Source organism: Rhinatrema bivittatum, chromosome 8 (genome assembly GCF_901001135.1).
Source record: "Rhinatrema bivittatum chromosome 8, aRhiBiv1.1, whole genome shotgun sequence".
NCBI lineage: Eukaryota > Metazoa > Chordata > Amphibia > Gymnophiona > Rhinatrematidae > Rhinatrema > Rhinatrema bivittatum.
Window position 1 is genome coordinate 61,556,117 of NC_042622.1, and position 17,127 is coordinate 61,573,243.

The window sequence follows — 17,127 nt, forward strand, 5'->3', positions numbered from 1 at the left end:
ATGCCCAGTCCATGGCATTTCCATGTAATTTTCTCAAGTCACTTCTTATCCAGGGGTAAAACTGTAGCAGAAGCCTCTTGTAATAATGAGTACTTTTAAAGCAAATGCTGGCTAATCAGTGACATCTAGTGACAGACCAGAAAGCAGCACAGAGAACATGCACCCTGACCTTTAAGCCATAGGAGAAAATTGTAATTCTTGGTCTGAGACAACAATGAAAAAAATGACATGCATCAATGCAGTTTCTGACGAGCTAGCAAAGAATGGAACAAGAGAAGCTATACGAGAGGGGGGGGGGGGGGGGGGGGGGGGGGGGGGGGGGGGGGGGTGGGGAGATAAAGCAAAGTGCTTATCTGTAACAGGTATTTTCTGAGAACGGCAGGATATTCAGCCCACATATGGGCGATGTCATATATACATGTCGTTCCTATGTCATTTAAATAAGCATGAACATTTTTAGATTTTTTCGCCACAAACAATGGCTCTACAGGGTCTGAATGAACATATTCATTGGTTATCCTTATAGTTCCATTTTTTGAGCACAAGAATGACAGCTCTTATTTTCTGAACACAAGATTGACAGCTTACTTTCGTGCCAAAACAGATTTAAAAGACCAGCATTTCCAGTAACACTGAACGTGTCAGTTGTCAGGTTTATGCCTATGCATTAAGTTGCTTTAAGCAGTTTACAAATATATCTGATCCGTCTCCAACTGCTAGCAGGAGTGCACTATACCCATTAGTCCTGAGTCCATCTGCTACACGCTAGGAAATTCATCCTTGCTAAAAAGCCGAAGGATCTGAGGATCGTCCCCCTCGACAGGAACATGGCTGTCCACATCTCCTCCCATGTCCTGAGTGTAAGGGTCCGCAGCCTCAGGAAGTACCGGATCTGGATCCATAGCAGGGCGTGGAAGGCGGATTCCCGCCTTACCTTGTTCCGGTGTAGGCTTAAAAAGCTTAGGAGGGGGGAGGGGGATTCCTCCCAGTCAGCCTCTGCCTCTAGGTAGACTTTGTGCATCAATAACACAAATCTAGAAGAAAAAGGCTGCGGCCTCTTCAAAGCCCATCGGGAAATAGCAGAGGAGTCTGTATCACACTGTCGCTGCGGGCTCTGTGCTGGCGGAGAAACCAGTGAAAAATCCCCCTCCCTCCGATGCTGCATCAGCGTCCATAGCCAGCATGGTCAGCGCATCCAAAATGGCCGCCGTGTTGGCATCAAGTGGGGGCGGGGCAGGTCTCTGCTCCCTAGACGCCGGACTGCTTCGCTGCTCACACGGACGCGAGAGAGACTGCGGGCAGCCCCCGGCCGTCGGGAGGGTCTCTCGCCCCCTGGGATACACTGGGAGCAGAGGCCCTCCCGAGAAAGCCGGGTCCCCGAATCTCCACAGGACAGGCAGCTCGAAGCGTGCGACATACCAGCAAGGCAAAAAAGCGCGCAAATTCGCAGAGTGGAGAGTCCACCCCCTCTGGAGCCCTGGGGCGAAAGCGCGGCAGGCTGGGGCTGAGAAGATAGAAACCCAACCGACGGGCTGTGAGCTTCTCTGTAAGCTTGTTTGCTGTTAATTTATTTTCTTTTTTTTTACAGAAAAAAAAAGTCCTGTATGCGCAAGCCCCCTTCAGAGAACAGTGAAAATCTCTGGTATACCAATTAGGGGGGGGAGAGTGACTGGCCCACCGGTAAATTCTCCCCTCAGCCACTCAGGGAATCTAAGCTCCGGGAACCAGTCTTCAGGGCTCTGCCCTACCTGGCCTGTCACCAAAGGGAATGGCAAATAAAACGGATGATGTCATAATGCCTCTATATCGCTCCATGGTGAGACCGCATCTTGAATACTGTGTGCAATTCTGGTCGCCACATCTCAAAAAAGATATAGTTGCACTGGAGAAAATGCAGAGAAGGGCAACCAAAATAAGTGGCATGGAACGGCTGCCCTATGAAAAAAGGCTAAGGAAGTCAGGGCTGTTCAGTTTGGAGAAGAGATGACTGAGGGGGGGATATGACAGAGGTCTACAAAATCATGAAAGGACTTGAACAAGTTAATGTAAATCAGTTATTTACTCTCTCAGATAATAGAAGGACTAGGGGGCACTCCATGAAGTTAGCAAGTAGCTCATTTAAAAAAAAATCAAAGAAAATTCTTTTTCACTCAGCACATAGTTAAGCTCTGGAATTCATTGCCAGAGGAAGTGGTTACAGCAGTTAGTGTAACTGGGTTTAAAAAAGGTTTGGATAAGTTCCTAGACAAAAAATCCATAAACTGCTATTAATTAATAATCAATGGTAGCTTGAGATTTATTTAATATTTGGGTACTTGCCAGGTACTTGTGACTTGGATTGGCCATTGTTGGAAACAGGATACTGGGCTTGATGGACTCTTGGTCTGACCCAGTATGGCATATGCGGACATTCAAGAAGAAACTGAAGACCTGGCTCTTTACCGAAGCCTTCACTTAAACTCCCATGCTACCAATAAAGCACCACACTACCTATACCGCACCTTCATATGAATATTCTTACTTGCATAACACGCCATATTCTAGGTATACCCTATGCATTATGATTCACCGTTTCAAATTTTTTAACGTTTTAATTCGTATTACCCTATGTTTTATGTATTCCTTATTTATTAATGTACACTGTTGACTGTTGAATGTTAATTGTTCTATGTACACCATACATATGGTAATTCTAATGCTGGTTATCTGTAAACCGAAGCGATATGTACTAGTACATGATCTTCGGTATATAAAAGTCCTTAAATAAATAAATAAATATCTTATGTTCTAATATAAATGGGTACAAAACATGGAGCCAGAAAATGTCTTCAATTTCTCTTTGTAAAAAGTAGATGCTATTTGGATCAGCCTCTTTCAGATACATGAAGAAACACAAACTCTCAAAGTTTAAGTGGCTCAACAGTCAGAGCATTAGAAGGCGGCAGAATATATATTGGATAAATCACATGTATCATATACAGGGTGGTGAGTCCAAGTGCAGTGTCAGTTAATAGATGAAGATATATGGGCTAATTTCAGTATGGTATAAATGCACTTGTAGATGGTAACAGAATATTCTTCACATTTAAGTCAGATCTGGGGAGAAGATCACATGTAATGGAATTCACAGTGTGTTTCTTATTTGTCTTCTACCCTCACATTTTGTCTACTTACATCAACAATGAAATCCTCAGCCTGTAGGAGAACGTCTACAGAAGTCTGTGGGATGGATTCAGCAACACCAGCTGGCAACTTATCATAATCTTCCTAGGAAAAAACAAACAAAAATCTTTTTCATCCTGGTATTTTTTTTTTCTTTTGAGCCCAGCAGTTTCTTTCAGCTCAAATGGAACCAATACTGGGATTCTGGTGCCATGAGCCTTCACTCATCACCCCCCAAAGGTTGTCCCACTTTAATAGAACCCCCCCCCCCACACACACACACACACACACTTGTCTGATCATTGCCGCAATGAACCCTAAGGCCAGGAGCCATACATGAGGACTCCTACCAAAACTCTGTATCATGGGATCTAAATCTGGCTTCCAGGTGTCGCTCTTGACAATGACTTCCTCCCCCACATGGGTTGCGAATGGTGCCTCCGCAGCAGCCCTAGCCAACCCAGGGTTTCCAGTCTATTCTAATACAAAATTAAGATCAATTTTAGTTTAAATGCTTTTATTGGCTTTCAATAACATATACCTCAAATCGCATGAGAAATAACATCTGTGACAACAAATCAGTGTAAGCAAGTTGAAAGAATACGGCAAAACTGCAGGTTAACACAAACTATTTTGCCCAGTACAAACAAACAAGGATCTTTCAAAACACTGAAAACTCACCCTCTCCCACTCACCCCACCCTTAAGACATAAACCACTTTATCTAAGTTGTGTCTTAACAGGCAAAAGACAAATATTCTGATTTGTACTAGTAGCAATAAGACAACTTAAAGACAAGTTTTAGCCAAGGCTGTAGTACGGATCAGCTCATATTATATTGGAGCAGACAGTAATTTAAAGTATGCCTGACAAGAGCTAAGTGCTTCTCAAAAGGATGCAGGGAAGAACAGATGGCTGCTCTACAAAATGTCCGCAAAAATGACCATGTGCACTTCTGCCCACGAGGAAGACTGTGCTCTCATAGAGTGAGCCCGAAGGTCCTTCAAAGGCCTCCTTCCCACTACCACATAAGCCGAAACAATCGCCTCTTTGATCCAGCAAACCAGGGCAATCTAGGAAGTACCCTCCCCCTTATGCTTCCTGCTGAACAATCGGGCGGATCGCTGAAACTTATTCATCAACTCCAAATAGCAACATCTAGACATCTGAGAAACGAACTCCTTCCTATATTCCTCTCAAGAGAAAGCTGGAAGGGACATCTATAATTGATATGAAAGGAGAAATTCACCTTCAAGAGGGAGGAAGGAAGGAATGGGGTGAAACATTTGCAGCTGAGGAGATAACGAGAAAAGGATCATGGCAGGAGAGGGCTTGAAACTCCAAAATCCTCCTGTTGGAACAAACAGCCACTAGAAAAACTGCTTTTAGAGCAAGATCCTTCAAAGACACATGCTTCAGCAGCTCAAAAGAAGGTGCCACCGGTGCCTTCAGTACCAAACAGAGATCCTACTGAGGAAAGAAAGGACGAAAAGGTGGGCACAACATCTTAATACTACGAAGGAGGCTAGCGACATCAAGCTGTGCTGCCACCAGCCTATCCAGTCAGGCGCCCCTGCTAACACAAAATGGCAGCCACCTGAACTTTGAAGGCGTTCAAGGCCAATCCCTTATCCAAGTCCCTCTGAAGAAAATCCAGAATGCGAGAGATCTCGGCCCTCCAAAGGGTGACTGAAAAGTCCTCACAAAAGCTCTCAAACAAGTGCCAATATACACCAAAGAATTGAGTGTCTTTCTGGACTAAGAGAGTGGAGATTACAGAAGCAGAACAGCCTCTATTGCACAGCCGTCGCCACTCAAGAGCCAAGCCGTAAGACAAAAGTGATCCGGATCCTCCATAACTACTGGACCCTGAACCAATAGGCCTGGAGCCTATGGCAAACATAGTGGACCATCCACCCTGAGCCGCATCAGATCTGCGTACCAGGGCCTCTGTGGCCAATCCAGAGCCACGAATATCACCCCGCTGGATGATACTTCCATTTTGCGAAGCACTCAGTCAATGAGAGGCCATGGGGGGAAAAAAACGTACAAAAGTTCTCCTACTGGTCATGACTGAAGCAGGGCTTCTATGCCCGCCATGCTGAACTCTCTCCTGTGAATGAAAAACAGACGTACCCTGGCAATTTTGCAAGACGTCATAAAATCTATGCAGGGTAGACTCCACCATAGAGTGAGAAGCTGAAAATCCTCCAGGATCAGTTCCCACTCAGCTGGGTCTAGGAGAGTCCTACTGAGAAAGTCCACCTGCATGATCTCTTGTCCGGCAACGTGGACTGCTGATAGCAAGTGAAGGTTCTGCTCTGTCCATGGGAACAGTAGGCTCGTTTCCAAGATACTCCCCGACTCCTGGTGCCTCATTGTTTATTCAAGTATGCCACAACCATTGCATTGTCCAAAAGAACTTTGACTGCCTTGCCCCACAGAATCAGCAGAAAGTGTTGCAGTGCCAGCTAGATAACTCAAAAATCCAGCCTCTACTGGAGTCCACTGACCCTGGGTCACCTGGCGCATGCAAAGCATCCCCCAGCCAGTTAGACTAGCATCCGTTGTCACTACTATCCAATCCAGTAGAGACAGACTGACCCTTGGGAACAAGTGAGATGGCACCATCCACCAACTGAGAGACTGCACCAGAAACTCTGTCAAGGGCAGACTGTGACTGGGGAGACCATCTCGAGAGAAGGGAGGCTTGTAGTAGCCACATATAGGCCCTGGCCCAGGGGATGAGGTCTAGCATTGCTACCATCAGGCCGAGAACCTGCAGGTAATCTCAAGCCTTGGGAGCTTGCTAAGCAGCAAACGCATGCACCTGCTGTAGTATCTTGCCTACTCGTTTGTCTGTGAGATGCACACACCCAACCTGAGTATAAAACAGATTCCCCAAGTACTGAAGGGATTGGGAGAGTTGAAGGTGGCTTTTGGGAAAATTTAAAAACCCAACCCAAACTTTCTAAAACTTGAACCATACGATCAGATGTCCTGACCATATCCACATATGACGTTGCCCGAATAAGCTAATTGTTCAGATAGGTGTGGACCATAATGCTTTCACGCTGCAAGAAGGCTGCCACAACCACCATAACCTTGATAAAGACATGTGGGGCTGTCGCAAGGCCAAAACGGTAGCACTCGGAACTGAAAATGATCTGCAGCATGCAAAAACAGAGCAACCGCTGATCATCCACATGGACAGGAATGTGGAAGTAAGCTTCCAGCAAATCCAGAGAGCAAAGATATTCTCCCTGCCTTACTGCTACCAGAACGGACTGAAGCATTTCCTTACGGAAGTGGATGATGCACAATGATTCACCCTTTTGAGATCTAGAATCTAGAGGAAACTGCCGTCCTTTTTGGGCACCATGAAATAAATCGAGTAGCAACTACTGCCCTGCTCCAAGGTGGGCACAGGAACCAACTTCATGATCGTCTCCCAGATTGACAGCTGCTTGATTGAGGACGAACAAGGGGAAACCATAACAGTGTTAGGCATCAGATGCTGCCGCCATTATGTCCAGAATCCACTGGTCCATGGTTATTTGGGCCCACTCCTGATAAAACCTCTGCAAGAGGCCCTCTGCAACTCATTGAGGGGCTCTCCCTAATCCCGGGGCCGGATCTGATCTGACCTGGGCTTACGGGAGCCACAAAAGGACTGTCCCCAGCCCCTGGAAGATTTAAAAGCATGCGGCAAGTAAGAACAGTACTGTCCATCCAACCTATAGTACCTAGAGTCCCTGTATTTGGCATGACCTTTAGCTGACCTATAAAAAGGTTCACCCCCTGTCCTCAGGGATACACTTCAGTTTAGGATCACCCAAATTCACCACCAACTGATCCATGTCGTCTCCAAACAAAAGAAAACTTTCCCTTAAAGGGCAGCTTGCTCGGGCACGTCTTGGACCAAGAATCCACCACTCAGTTGCATAGCCAAAGGAGACAATGCATTGCCACTGAGAGGACCACGGAATGCAAGGAGCTGGGAAAAAAATCATACAAAGCAGTTACTAGAATGGCAACTACTGAGTCTATATTAGTCACTTTCTCGCTCTCTGGTAGCTATTGTATCCAGTGCAGAAGGGCCCAAACAACCAGAGCCAGACAGATGGTAATCTGAACCAACATGCCAATGAGGTAAACAGGTGCTTTAGTGGGAGCTTCGTTTTCCTATTCTGGGGGAGGTCTTTCAAGGACATACTGCCCTCCACAGGATGGTGATACGCCTAGTCAAGGCAGTCACAGTGGGAATATGAAAGAAATGTTGGAGGAACATCTTTGGGAGTGGATACAACCTATGCAGGAGCTCCACACCCCTGAATGCCAATTCCGGGGCCTCCCACTCAACTAGCATTATCTCTTCCACCTCTAGATGAAGGGGAAAGGCTTGGGTTACCTTATGGACACTTTTAATAATGGGTCCCAGACCTCAATGCAGAGACAGGTGATCACTCGATCAATAAGCCCCCCCAATCTCATCCCAGTAAAAGATCCTAATAACCGAATCCTTCTCCAGACCCGGCAGAGTTCACCCTCTTCCAAGGAAGACGAGCTCTCAGCATCAGGATGCCTGACAGACTCCTCCTGAGGCTCTTCCCAAGCTGGCTCCAGGTCCTCCAAGGAACCCAGAGCTCTCTTGGATGGCACTTCCAGACCAGGAAGGCAGAAGGAGCTCCAAGGATTTCGAGGCACTGTGGAAATGAAGGCCTCCCAGGCCTCTTAAATTGTGCAAAAGGCCTGATGAAGGAAATTAAAAAACTGAGTCAAAAACTCTCCTGTTCAGCCTTGAGGCGATGGAACACCAAGGACCCCAATGAGCAAGCTCCAAGCACGGGGGGAGGATCAACAACCCCCAACTCAGCAGGAAGGACTGGACACTCAGGGATGGTGAACAAGGATGCCCCCAGGTCTGTTCCCACCAAATCCTGGGCAGCCCGATTACCAGGCTCCTCTGCCCCCCATCACTTGTGCAAAGCTAGTCTGGAGTGTTTATGTAACCAGGGGAAGCCCATGTGCTGGGACTCCAGTCTAAGCAAGAATCCAGTTCAGGATTTCACTGTGATTTCCTTACTGAGATTCAGGCTTGGAAGCTTGCCAAGTAATTAGAAATTCCAGGAGGTGTTCTCCACCTGAGAAAATTCAGTGAAGAGACCAGTGAAAAGATACCCTATTTCCTGCAGTACTTCAGTTTAATTAAAGTTAATGAAAGTTATTTCAATGATTTAAACTGTGCCAAAAATTATCATTCCTGCTGACTATTATAAACAGTGGAAAAAGAAAAGTTTGTGTAATGGTAAATTTACCTCCGAGGACCTTGGGTACTATTTTCTCTATAATTATCAGCAGAGGAGGAGTACCCTGGGTCAGAAAAAAGGATCTGACTTCACGTGCTTTTGCTAGAAAGAAGGTAGCATCTGAGAAGAAAGTTAGCATCTGAGAAGCAAGGCAGCATCTGAGGAAGAAAGAAGCAGGCTGAAAAAAGAAAGTAATAGAGAGAAAGAAACAGCAAAGAGAAAAAAGCAAAGAATGAAAAACATCTGGACAGTGGCAAAAGCATTGCTCCTGCCATTCCACAGGACCTACTCTGGTGCCAAAAAGAAGAGTCTATAAAACAATAAGTATATTTGGTTTATTGTTTATGCTGAGTAAAGAGGATAAAAATCAAGTCAATTAATGGTAATTGCCCAGCTGAAGATGTGTTTATTCAAATTCAGCTTAAGACAGGAATATATAATCTTTGGTCTGGGAGAGGAACTGAAAGAAGGAATTCTGGCTAGGAGAGGAGAAGAGAAGAGAAACTGAGGGGATGAGACGGATTGAGAAAAGGGACATGGGCTGCAAGAACAGAGGAGAGGATAGAGTCAGAGTGAGGATGTGACCTGCGACAAGCTAGGGAGCTGGCATAGGTGTGAGTATGTGATGTGCCACAATTGATTGGGGGATTGTGGGGTACCATTCTCCCTTGTGCTGGAGAGTAGCCTAGTGGTTAGAGCAGTGGGCTATAAACCAGGATTCGAGTCCTGCTGTTGCTCCTTGTGACCTTTGGCAAGTCACTTTACCCTCCATTGCCTCAGGTAGAAACTTAGTGTTGCGTCCGTCGGTGCTAGACAGCTTTGCCCCGTTTGCCTTACCTTTCTCACTCCTCCTGCTTCCTTTGGGAAAATGGCTACCGATGCATCTACTAGCCGACCTCTCTGGAACCTCTACATGCCTCCCCCATGCTCCTCCCAAGGGCCTACTAGGGTGGCGCACGCCACCTACGTCTTTATTCCAGCACTGGCGCGAACCTCGGGGGCGTTCTCCTCTACTGACGTCAGGCCATCCAGGTATATAGCCTGTACTTTGTTGCTAGCTCATTGAGTTAGCAAAGGATTTGTTTCAGCCGGTCTGAGCTACTCTGCTGCTTCCGTGCTGCCGCTGGAAGTTCTCTTTCTGCCTTTCGGGGTATTGCTAACCTGGGTACCTGCTCCTCAGGGGCCTTACAGGGATCAGGTACTCGCTCCTCGAGGTCCTGCTCTCCCTGCCTCAGTGCCAAGTACCAACTTCTTCAACCTGGTGGAATCGCATACTTACAGCAACCATCTAGTGAGTAACCTAACTCTCAGTCTATCTCATCCAAGTACTGCCTTGCTGGGAAACCTACACCGGACTTCCCCTATACCAACGGGGTGAGAAGGGTTCCCTCTGCCGAGGGTCCTGAGACTGCTACATCCAGATTACCTCACTACTTCCACCTCTGGTGGCACACTTCAAGCTAATAAAAGAACTAACTGTGTTTGTGCATCCTGCATTTAGGCCAGTACTGTGGCGCCTCACAGGGCTCCTCTCCATGGGCGTGGTCATCTGCCACAGTACCCAAGAATCCACCCAAACACCGCTTAACCATAACATTTAGATTGTAAACCCGCTGGGGATAGGGAAATACCTACAGTACCTGAATGTAATTCACTTTGAAGCTCTGTGAAAAGTGGAATATAAATCTAAATATATAAATAAAAATGTATTTATTTGCAGGAACTTATAGCTCACCATATTACCAATAACATGTTCATGGCGGATAACAATCTATAAAACAATACTTGTAAAGTTTCCACAGCAGCAGCTCCCCAGAGTGTATGCATACCAGGCAAAGGGGACCTTTCTCTGTTGCAGCACGCCAAACTCCGCAGGCACCATATCTGCAGCTCTTCTCCTGCCTTTCCATGCATAGTTATGAAAAATGTGTTGGGCCCAGCTGGCACGGCAGACGCGAGAAGTACATGTGGGGTTTTTTTTCTTTTCCACCAGCGCACATTCTACAAGTGTCTTGAAAGCCTTCTCATCCCACAGCTCCCCAAGAACAGGCAACTCCATCCTCCATCTCCCTGATGTAGTCACTCACCCAGAGCCAAAGACTGCCCCATGGCCAGGCCTACAAGAAGTATCGGACCCCCTGCACCAGCTTCTGTTTGGAATAACAAGCTGTGGTTTACAGGAAAACCTAACTTTCCCATCCTCATCTGCACTTTTTCTTTATTTTTCCAAAAAAAACCAAAACAACCACCCACCAGTCCAGGTGGGTTGTTTTCCCTATCAGCAGATGAAGGTTGACAACACTGTGTTTTTTTCTTAGCGTGATGATATCGCCACTACTTAGGGGTGGGTACAGCTCTGAATTAATCCGGTATGGACTGACTCATGCTGATCCAATTGGAGAACTGCAGGCAGGAAAGAACACAAACCTCTGGCAGACGGTAGGTCCTGGCTAGGGCAGCTGTTTGGCGCTGGATTAGATGTTCTTCCAGGCCCTAGGCCAGGCCACTGGCTTCGGCCAGCAGAGCGAGCCCACTTCAATAGATCCTAGTAGAACTGGAGGAGGAAGGCTATTAATCATTAAAAAAAAAAGAAGATACAGGAAGGTGCGATTTGGGCATTTCTCCTTGTCTTGCCTCCCCCTTGTCTCCATTTCTGGGGGACACAAAGGCAAATAAATGGAGACAAGGCAAGGAGAAAGCCCACCTTCCTGTATCATCATTTTTTTTTTTTTTAAATGATTAATAGCCTACCTCCTCCAGCTCTACTAGGATCTAATGAAGTGGGCTCGCTGTGCTGCCCGAAGCCCGTGGCCTGGCCTAGGGCCTGGAAGAACATCTAATCCAGCACCAAACAGCTGCACCAGCCAGGACCAACCATCTGCTAGAGGTTTGCCGAGTCCATCTGTCTACACTAAGGAAAACGAAATTATCAGGTAAGTAATGTCTCCATTTCCTAGCGGGTAGCCAGATAGACTCAGGACCAATGGGATGTACAAAAGCTACTCCCTTGCAGGGTGGGAGGCTGCCCGTGGCCCACTTAATACTGCGCTTGCGAAGGCTGTATCCTCTCTAGCCTGGACATCCAGGTGGTAGAATCTGGAGAAGGTGTGTAGGGAGGACCATGTCGCCACCCGACAGATTTTGGCTGGTGAAAGCAGCCTGATTTCAGCCCAGGAGACTGCCTGGGCCCTTGTAGAATGCGCCTTGACCTGTAGAGGTAGTGGTTTTCCTGCTCTATGTAGGCAGCATTAATGACTTCTTTGATTCAACGGGCTATGGTCGCTTGTGATGCCGCTTCCCCTTGTTTCTTTCTGCTGTGAAGAATGAACAGGTGATCAGTTTTGCGCAAGGATTCCGATCTCTTGAGGTATCGGACTAGGATTCTGCCGACATTCAGGTGGCGAAGGAGGCGTGAGTCTTCCGAATCTCTGTGTTCATCTGGTGATGGTAAGGATATGGGCTGGTTCATATGGAACTGGGAAACCACTTTCGGAAGGAAGAATGGTACCGTATGCAGCTATATGGTGCCTGGAGTGAACCTGAGGAATGGTTCTCGACAGGATAATGCTTGAAGTTCAGAGATGCGCCGCGCTGAGCATATTGCGATCAAGAATGCAATCTTTAAGGGCAAGAGGTATGGGGACAGGCCGCTTGTTGGTCTGAAGGACTCCCCTGCTAGGAAATCTAGTACTAGGTTGAGGTTCCATAGAGGCACCAGCCACTTTAGAGGTGGCCGGAGTTGCTTAACTCCTTTCAGGAAGCAAGACATATCAGGGTGAGTTGATAGTCTGATGCCGTCCGCTTCGGACCTGAAACAGGCCAGTGCAGCAACTTGAACCTTGAGGGAGTTGAGAGACGACCCCTTTTGCATGCCGTCCTGTAGGAATTCTAGGATCGTGGGAATCTTGGCTGTCCTCAGAAGGAGGGCGCGGTCTTCACATACTCTCCAGATCCATATGTAAGACAGAGATGTGGAGAACTTGCGTGCTCGGAGCAGAGTGTCAATCACGGCTTTTGAGTAGCCGCACTTCTTTAGGTTAGTCCTTTCAAGGGCCATACCGTAAGAGAATCGATCCGGGTCTTCGTGGGAGATCGGTCCCTGCCGAAGAAGGTCTCTGTATGGCAGTAGACGCAGAGGATTCCCCGCCAATAGTCTTCGCATGTCCGCGTACCATGGTCTTCTTGGCCAATCCGGGGTGACTAGTAGATTAGTCCCCTGTGGTTCTCTATCTTGTGAATGACCCTGCCCAGTAGCGGCCAGGGTGGGAAGGCATACAAGAAGTCTTCCTCTGGCCAGTTCTAGACGAGAGCGTCGATTCCTTGAGATTGTGGATCTCGTCTGCGGCTGAAGAATCTGGGGACTTGGGCATTGTGACTAATTGCTAGGAGGTCCATGGCTGGGGGACCCCATCGATTCACTATCATCTGGGAAGGCTGTGTCCGCCAGCGACCATTCCCCCGGGTCTAGGCTCTCTCTGCTGAGATAATCTGCTGAGATGTTGTCTTTTCCCGTGATGTAGGAGGCCGAAATCCCTTGCAAGTTTGCTTCTGCCTACTCCATGAGAGGGTCTATTTCCAGAGACATCTGCTGGCTCCTGGTTCCTCCCTGGCGGTTGATGTAGGCCACGGGTGTGGGGTTGTCCAACATGACTGACAAACTTGCCTCGGAGTCTGTGGCTGAATCGCAGGCAGGCAAGTCTGACCGCTCGAGCTTCCAGGCAGTTTATGTTCCATTCCGCCTCTTCTTTGTCCCTGGGCTGTTAGTTCCTGACAGTGGGCTCCCCACCCTCGCAGACTCGCATCTGTGGTGAGCAAGATCCACTTCGGTGAGGATAGCTTTACGCCTCTGCTTAGGTGTTCTTCTTGTAGCCACCAATCAAGCTGATGCCGAACCTCTGTCAGTAGCTGGAGGCGAATTGAATAGTTCTGGGACACTGGATTCCATCGTGACAATAGGGAGCGTTGTAGTAGTCGCATATGGGCCCTTGCCCAGGGAACAACTTCCAGAGTTGAGGTCATGAGGCAGAGGACTTGAAGGTAGACCCATACCTTGGGGCGGACCGAGGTCAACAGGTTTCGCAATTGATCCATCAGTTTCCTTCTCCTTGGAGGGGGAAAGAGTAGACCTTGTCCAGCTTGGTATCGAACCGGACTCTCAGGTATTCTAGTGACTGGGAGGGCTGTAGGCAGCTCTTGGCTGTGTTCACGACCCACCTGAGTTCTTGTAGTAAGTTCTTGGCTCTGGTAGTCACGTGGCGACTCTATTCCGGAGACTTTGCTCTGATCAGCAAATCGTCCAAATAAGGATGTACCAGAACTCCTTCTTTCCTCAGTGCAGCAGCTACTACCACCATAATTTTGGTGAAGGTTCTGGAAGCAGTCGCTAGTTCGAAGGGTAGCACTCCAAAGTGGTAATGATTTCCCAGTATCGCAAAATGCAGGAAGTGCTGGTGGTCCTGATGGACCGGGATGTGAAGATAGGCTTCGGATAGGTCCAGGGAGGTTAAGAATTCTCCTGGTTGCACTTCCATTATAACGGAGCGTAGGGTTTCCATGCGGAAGTGTGGTACCTTCAGGTAACGGTTGACGGCCTTGAGGTCCAGGATGGATCGGAATGTTCCTTCTTTCTTGGGAACCATAAAATAGATGGAATAGTGACCAGTATTTTGTTGAGACATAGGCACAGGAGTTATTGCCTTCAGGCTGAGTAATTTTGCTAGCGTGGTTTCCACTACCAGTCTCTTGGAGTGGGAGTGGCACGGTGATCTCATAAATTTGTCTGGGGGATGCTTTGGAATTCCAGGGCATACCCCTCTTAAATCATAGTTAGGACCCACTTGTCCGATGTTACTTCGACCCATCTTTGGTAGAAGAGGGTATGTCTGCCCCCTATGTCTTCTTCCTGTGGATGGGTCTGCATCTTCTCATTGTGGGGCACAGCCGGAGCCTGCCCTTGAGCTTGCTCCTCTCTTAATGTGCTTGTTCCGAAAGACTGAAACCTTCCTGAAGTACAAGGTGCTTGGGACTGTGTGTTCCTGTAAGGTTTAAAACGCTGCAATCCTCTACCCTTGGTTCTTCAGGGGGAGGAGCACTGATATGTTCTTTTGTTCCTGTCTTCAGATAATCGGGGTACTGGGGATTCGCCCCATTTGTTGGCCAACTTCTCCAGTTCGCCTCCGTACAGGAGATATACTTTAAAAGACATGGCTCTTTAAACAAGCGTTCCCGGAATAACCACCCTCCATATTAGCCTTAGTCATTTCTGCCTCCTCCCTTACCCAATACTTCACCACCATCTCTGCTCTATTCTTTCTCTCTCTCCCCCCTTACCATCTCCTCCTGTTCCAATTTTGTTATATATTCGCTCAAAGAATGCTATTTCCTTCTGCTTCAATAATACATAAAATAATTGAGCATATACAAAGTATTTGCTCCCTCCTACCCTTCCCTACCCCTTGCCTCAATAATGTTGTGTTTTTGCCCAAATAACTATGTATATACTCAATAATGATATATTTCCAGTTATATTGCTCCATGTTTTTCCCTCCCTCCATCCCCCAACATGTTCTCCCCCCAATTATTCACTTTATTTATACCTCTCTTGCCTGCCCCCTGTACTCCACGATAATGTATCCCTCCTACCCCTGTACATAACCTAAATCAAGTTCTCTGTTAAATGTTATGCTACCTCCAAGTTTTTGCTCCGTTCTTTGTACAAATGTTCAAGTTACATGTAAACCGATATGATGTACACACCTTTACATAAATAAATCAAATAAAATAAATAAAAGGCATTTTTGTGAGATTCGCCTTGGAAGTCACATCAGCCGACCAGTTTTGGAGCCATAATTGTCTTCTGGCCGCCACTGAGGCTGCGACACCCCTGGATGATGTGCGCACGAGGTCAGTGGTAGCATCGGTGAGGAAGGAGACCGCAGGTTCCAACGCTTCTCGGGGCGTGGTAGCGACTCTGGAGAGGATCAAACAGGAACGTGCCACCAAGGCGCAGCAGGAGGCAATTTGTAGCATCATTGCTGAGACATCAAAGGATGGCTTAAGGATGGCTTCCAGCCTTCTGTCTTGGGCGTCCTTCAGTGCCGTTCCTCCCTCCACAGGGATTGTGGTGTGCTTTGAGATACCGCAGATCATAGCGTTCACTTTAGGGAAGTGTAGAAGTTCCTTGGCCATGGGTTCCAGCAGGAACAGGGCTTCTAGTGCCCGTCCCCCTTTAAACCTGGCCTCTGGAGCATTCCATTCCAGGTCAATCAGTTCCTTGATGGGTTCCAACATAGGAAAATAGCATGAGGCTTTACGGAGGTACACCAACATGGGATTATTTTTAGGTTCGATGACTCCTCTTCAGCGGATGTACCAGTGATTTCAGGGATTGATGTGATTAATTTACAAAAACGCCTAACTCGAGCGGAACTTCACGCCTCTACTCTGATTGAGTACTGTAGGGTTAGAAGGATCCCGAGGGGCCTCCGCATACAGAAGGAGCCACGTCTACACACGGATAATTCCACTTTCTTGACCCATTGGAATCAGATCCTTAATAAATGTTCCTTCGATCTAATGGTACTCATTATCGAAACCACTAAACAATTGCAAACTTCTCTTCAGAACGAACTTTCAAACCAGTTGGACATTATTAAGACAACGTCTCCAGCTGAAGTGTTTGACCAAGAGTTATGTGAATTTCATGATAACCTTATCAAATTTAAAACCAACTTGAAAACAGTCAAATACAAGAAGTTCCTGAGGGACGAGAACGACTATAAAACCGGCTTTGTTTACCAATGGATGGCCAAATCTCGTCAGCAGACCCCGAGGAAGGTCACATTCGCCCATGATTCCTCGGGCGACTCATCTGGCGAAGAGGTTCCTTCTATTCGGACGAAACCAAATCGGGGAGATGCTCCATCTGGACCGGCACATCCTACAGGAACATCTGCTTCTACATGCTATGCTTCAATTGCCTCTTCTTTTTTGGACTCAGGTCAGAAGCCTCCAGATTCGGGACAAGTGCCCCGGGAAGATCACAATACACGCTCTCAAGCCCGAGGCAATGCACAAACCACTCAGCATGTGACCAGAGCGACCAGCCAGCCGGTAGATCTCTGCCAATAGAACCAGCAGCGATATTTAACCTGTCTTCTCAAACTTTATCTAGTACTGAACTTGGGGTGCTGGGTAAGGGTCTATCTTTCGTCCCGACCGCTAAATGTAACATTTTTGATTTAAAAGTGCCCTTGTATCGTTTTTTTAGATCCCTTAAGTTAAAGCTGTTTTTTTCTGATTCTCCCGCGAGTCGGGATGAATCGCTTGTATACATAAAATCTAGGTGGACTCCACCCGGACTAATGGATCCGCTAGTTTTAGCCTTTGAAAAACTGGTGAATCAGGATGTACATAGCCTGGTGTCCGGCCACCACCACACACACTTTAACTTATCTAAAAACGAACATCTAGCTGTTACCAACTTTGAAAGGGATCGTTCTATTGTAATTAAACTCGCTGATAAAGGGGGCGGGATAGTTATCCAGGACAAAGATCAATACGAGGCAGAGGTGTATCGTCAATTAAATGACCCTTCCTTTTATCTCCCTCTACCCCGCAACCCCACTCCGGATTCTCCTGCAGCAGATTAAAGTAGT

At 47.3% G+C, this 17,127-nt stretch overlaps 1 protein-coding gene across 1 annotated transcript in view; it reads right to left on the bottom strand.

Moving 5' to 3' along the window:
- Positions 1–17,127, bottom strand: part of SAMHD1 (SAM and HD domain containing deoxynucleoside triphosphate triphosphohydrolase 1) — a 161,683-nt gene that overhangs the window by 24,568 nt on the left and 119,988 nt on the right. Inside the window, exon 13 of the mRNA XM_029611830.1 lies at positions 3,175–3,267. Within this exon, the coding sequence (XP_029467690.1) occupies positions 3,175–3,267 (93 nt within the window). The remainder of the gene's footprint in view (positions 1–3,174; positions 3,268–17,127) is intronic.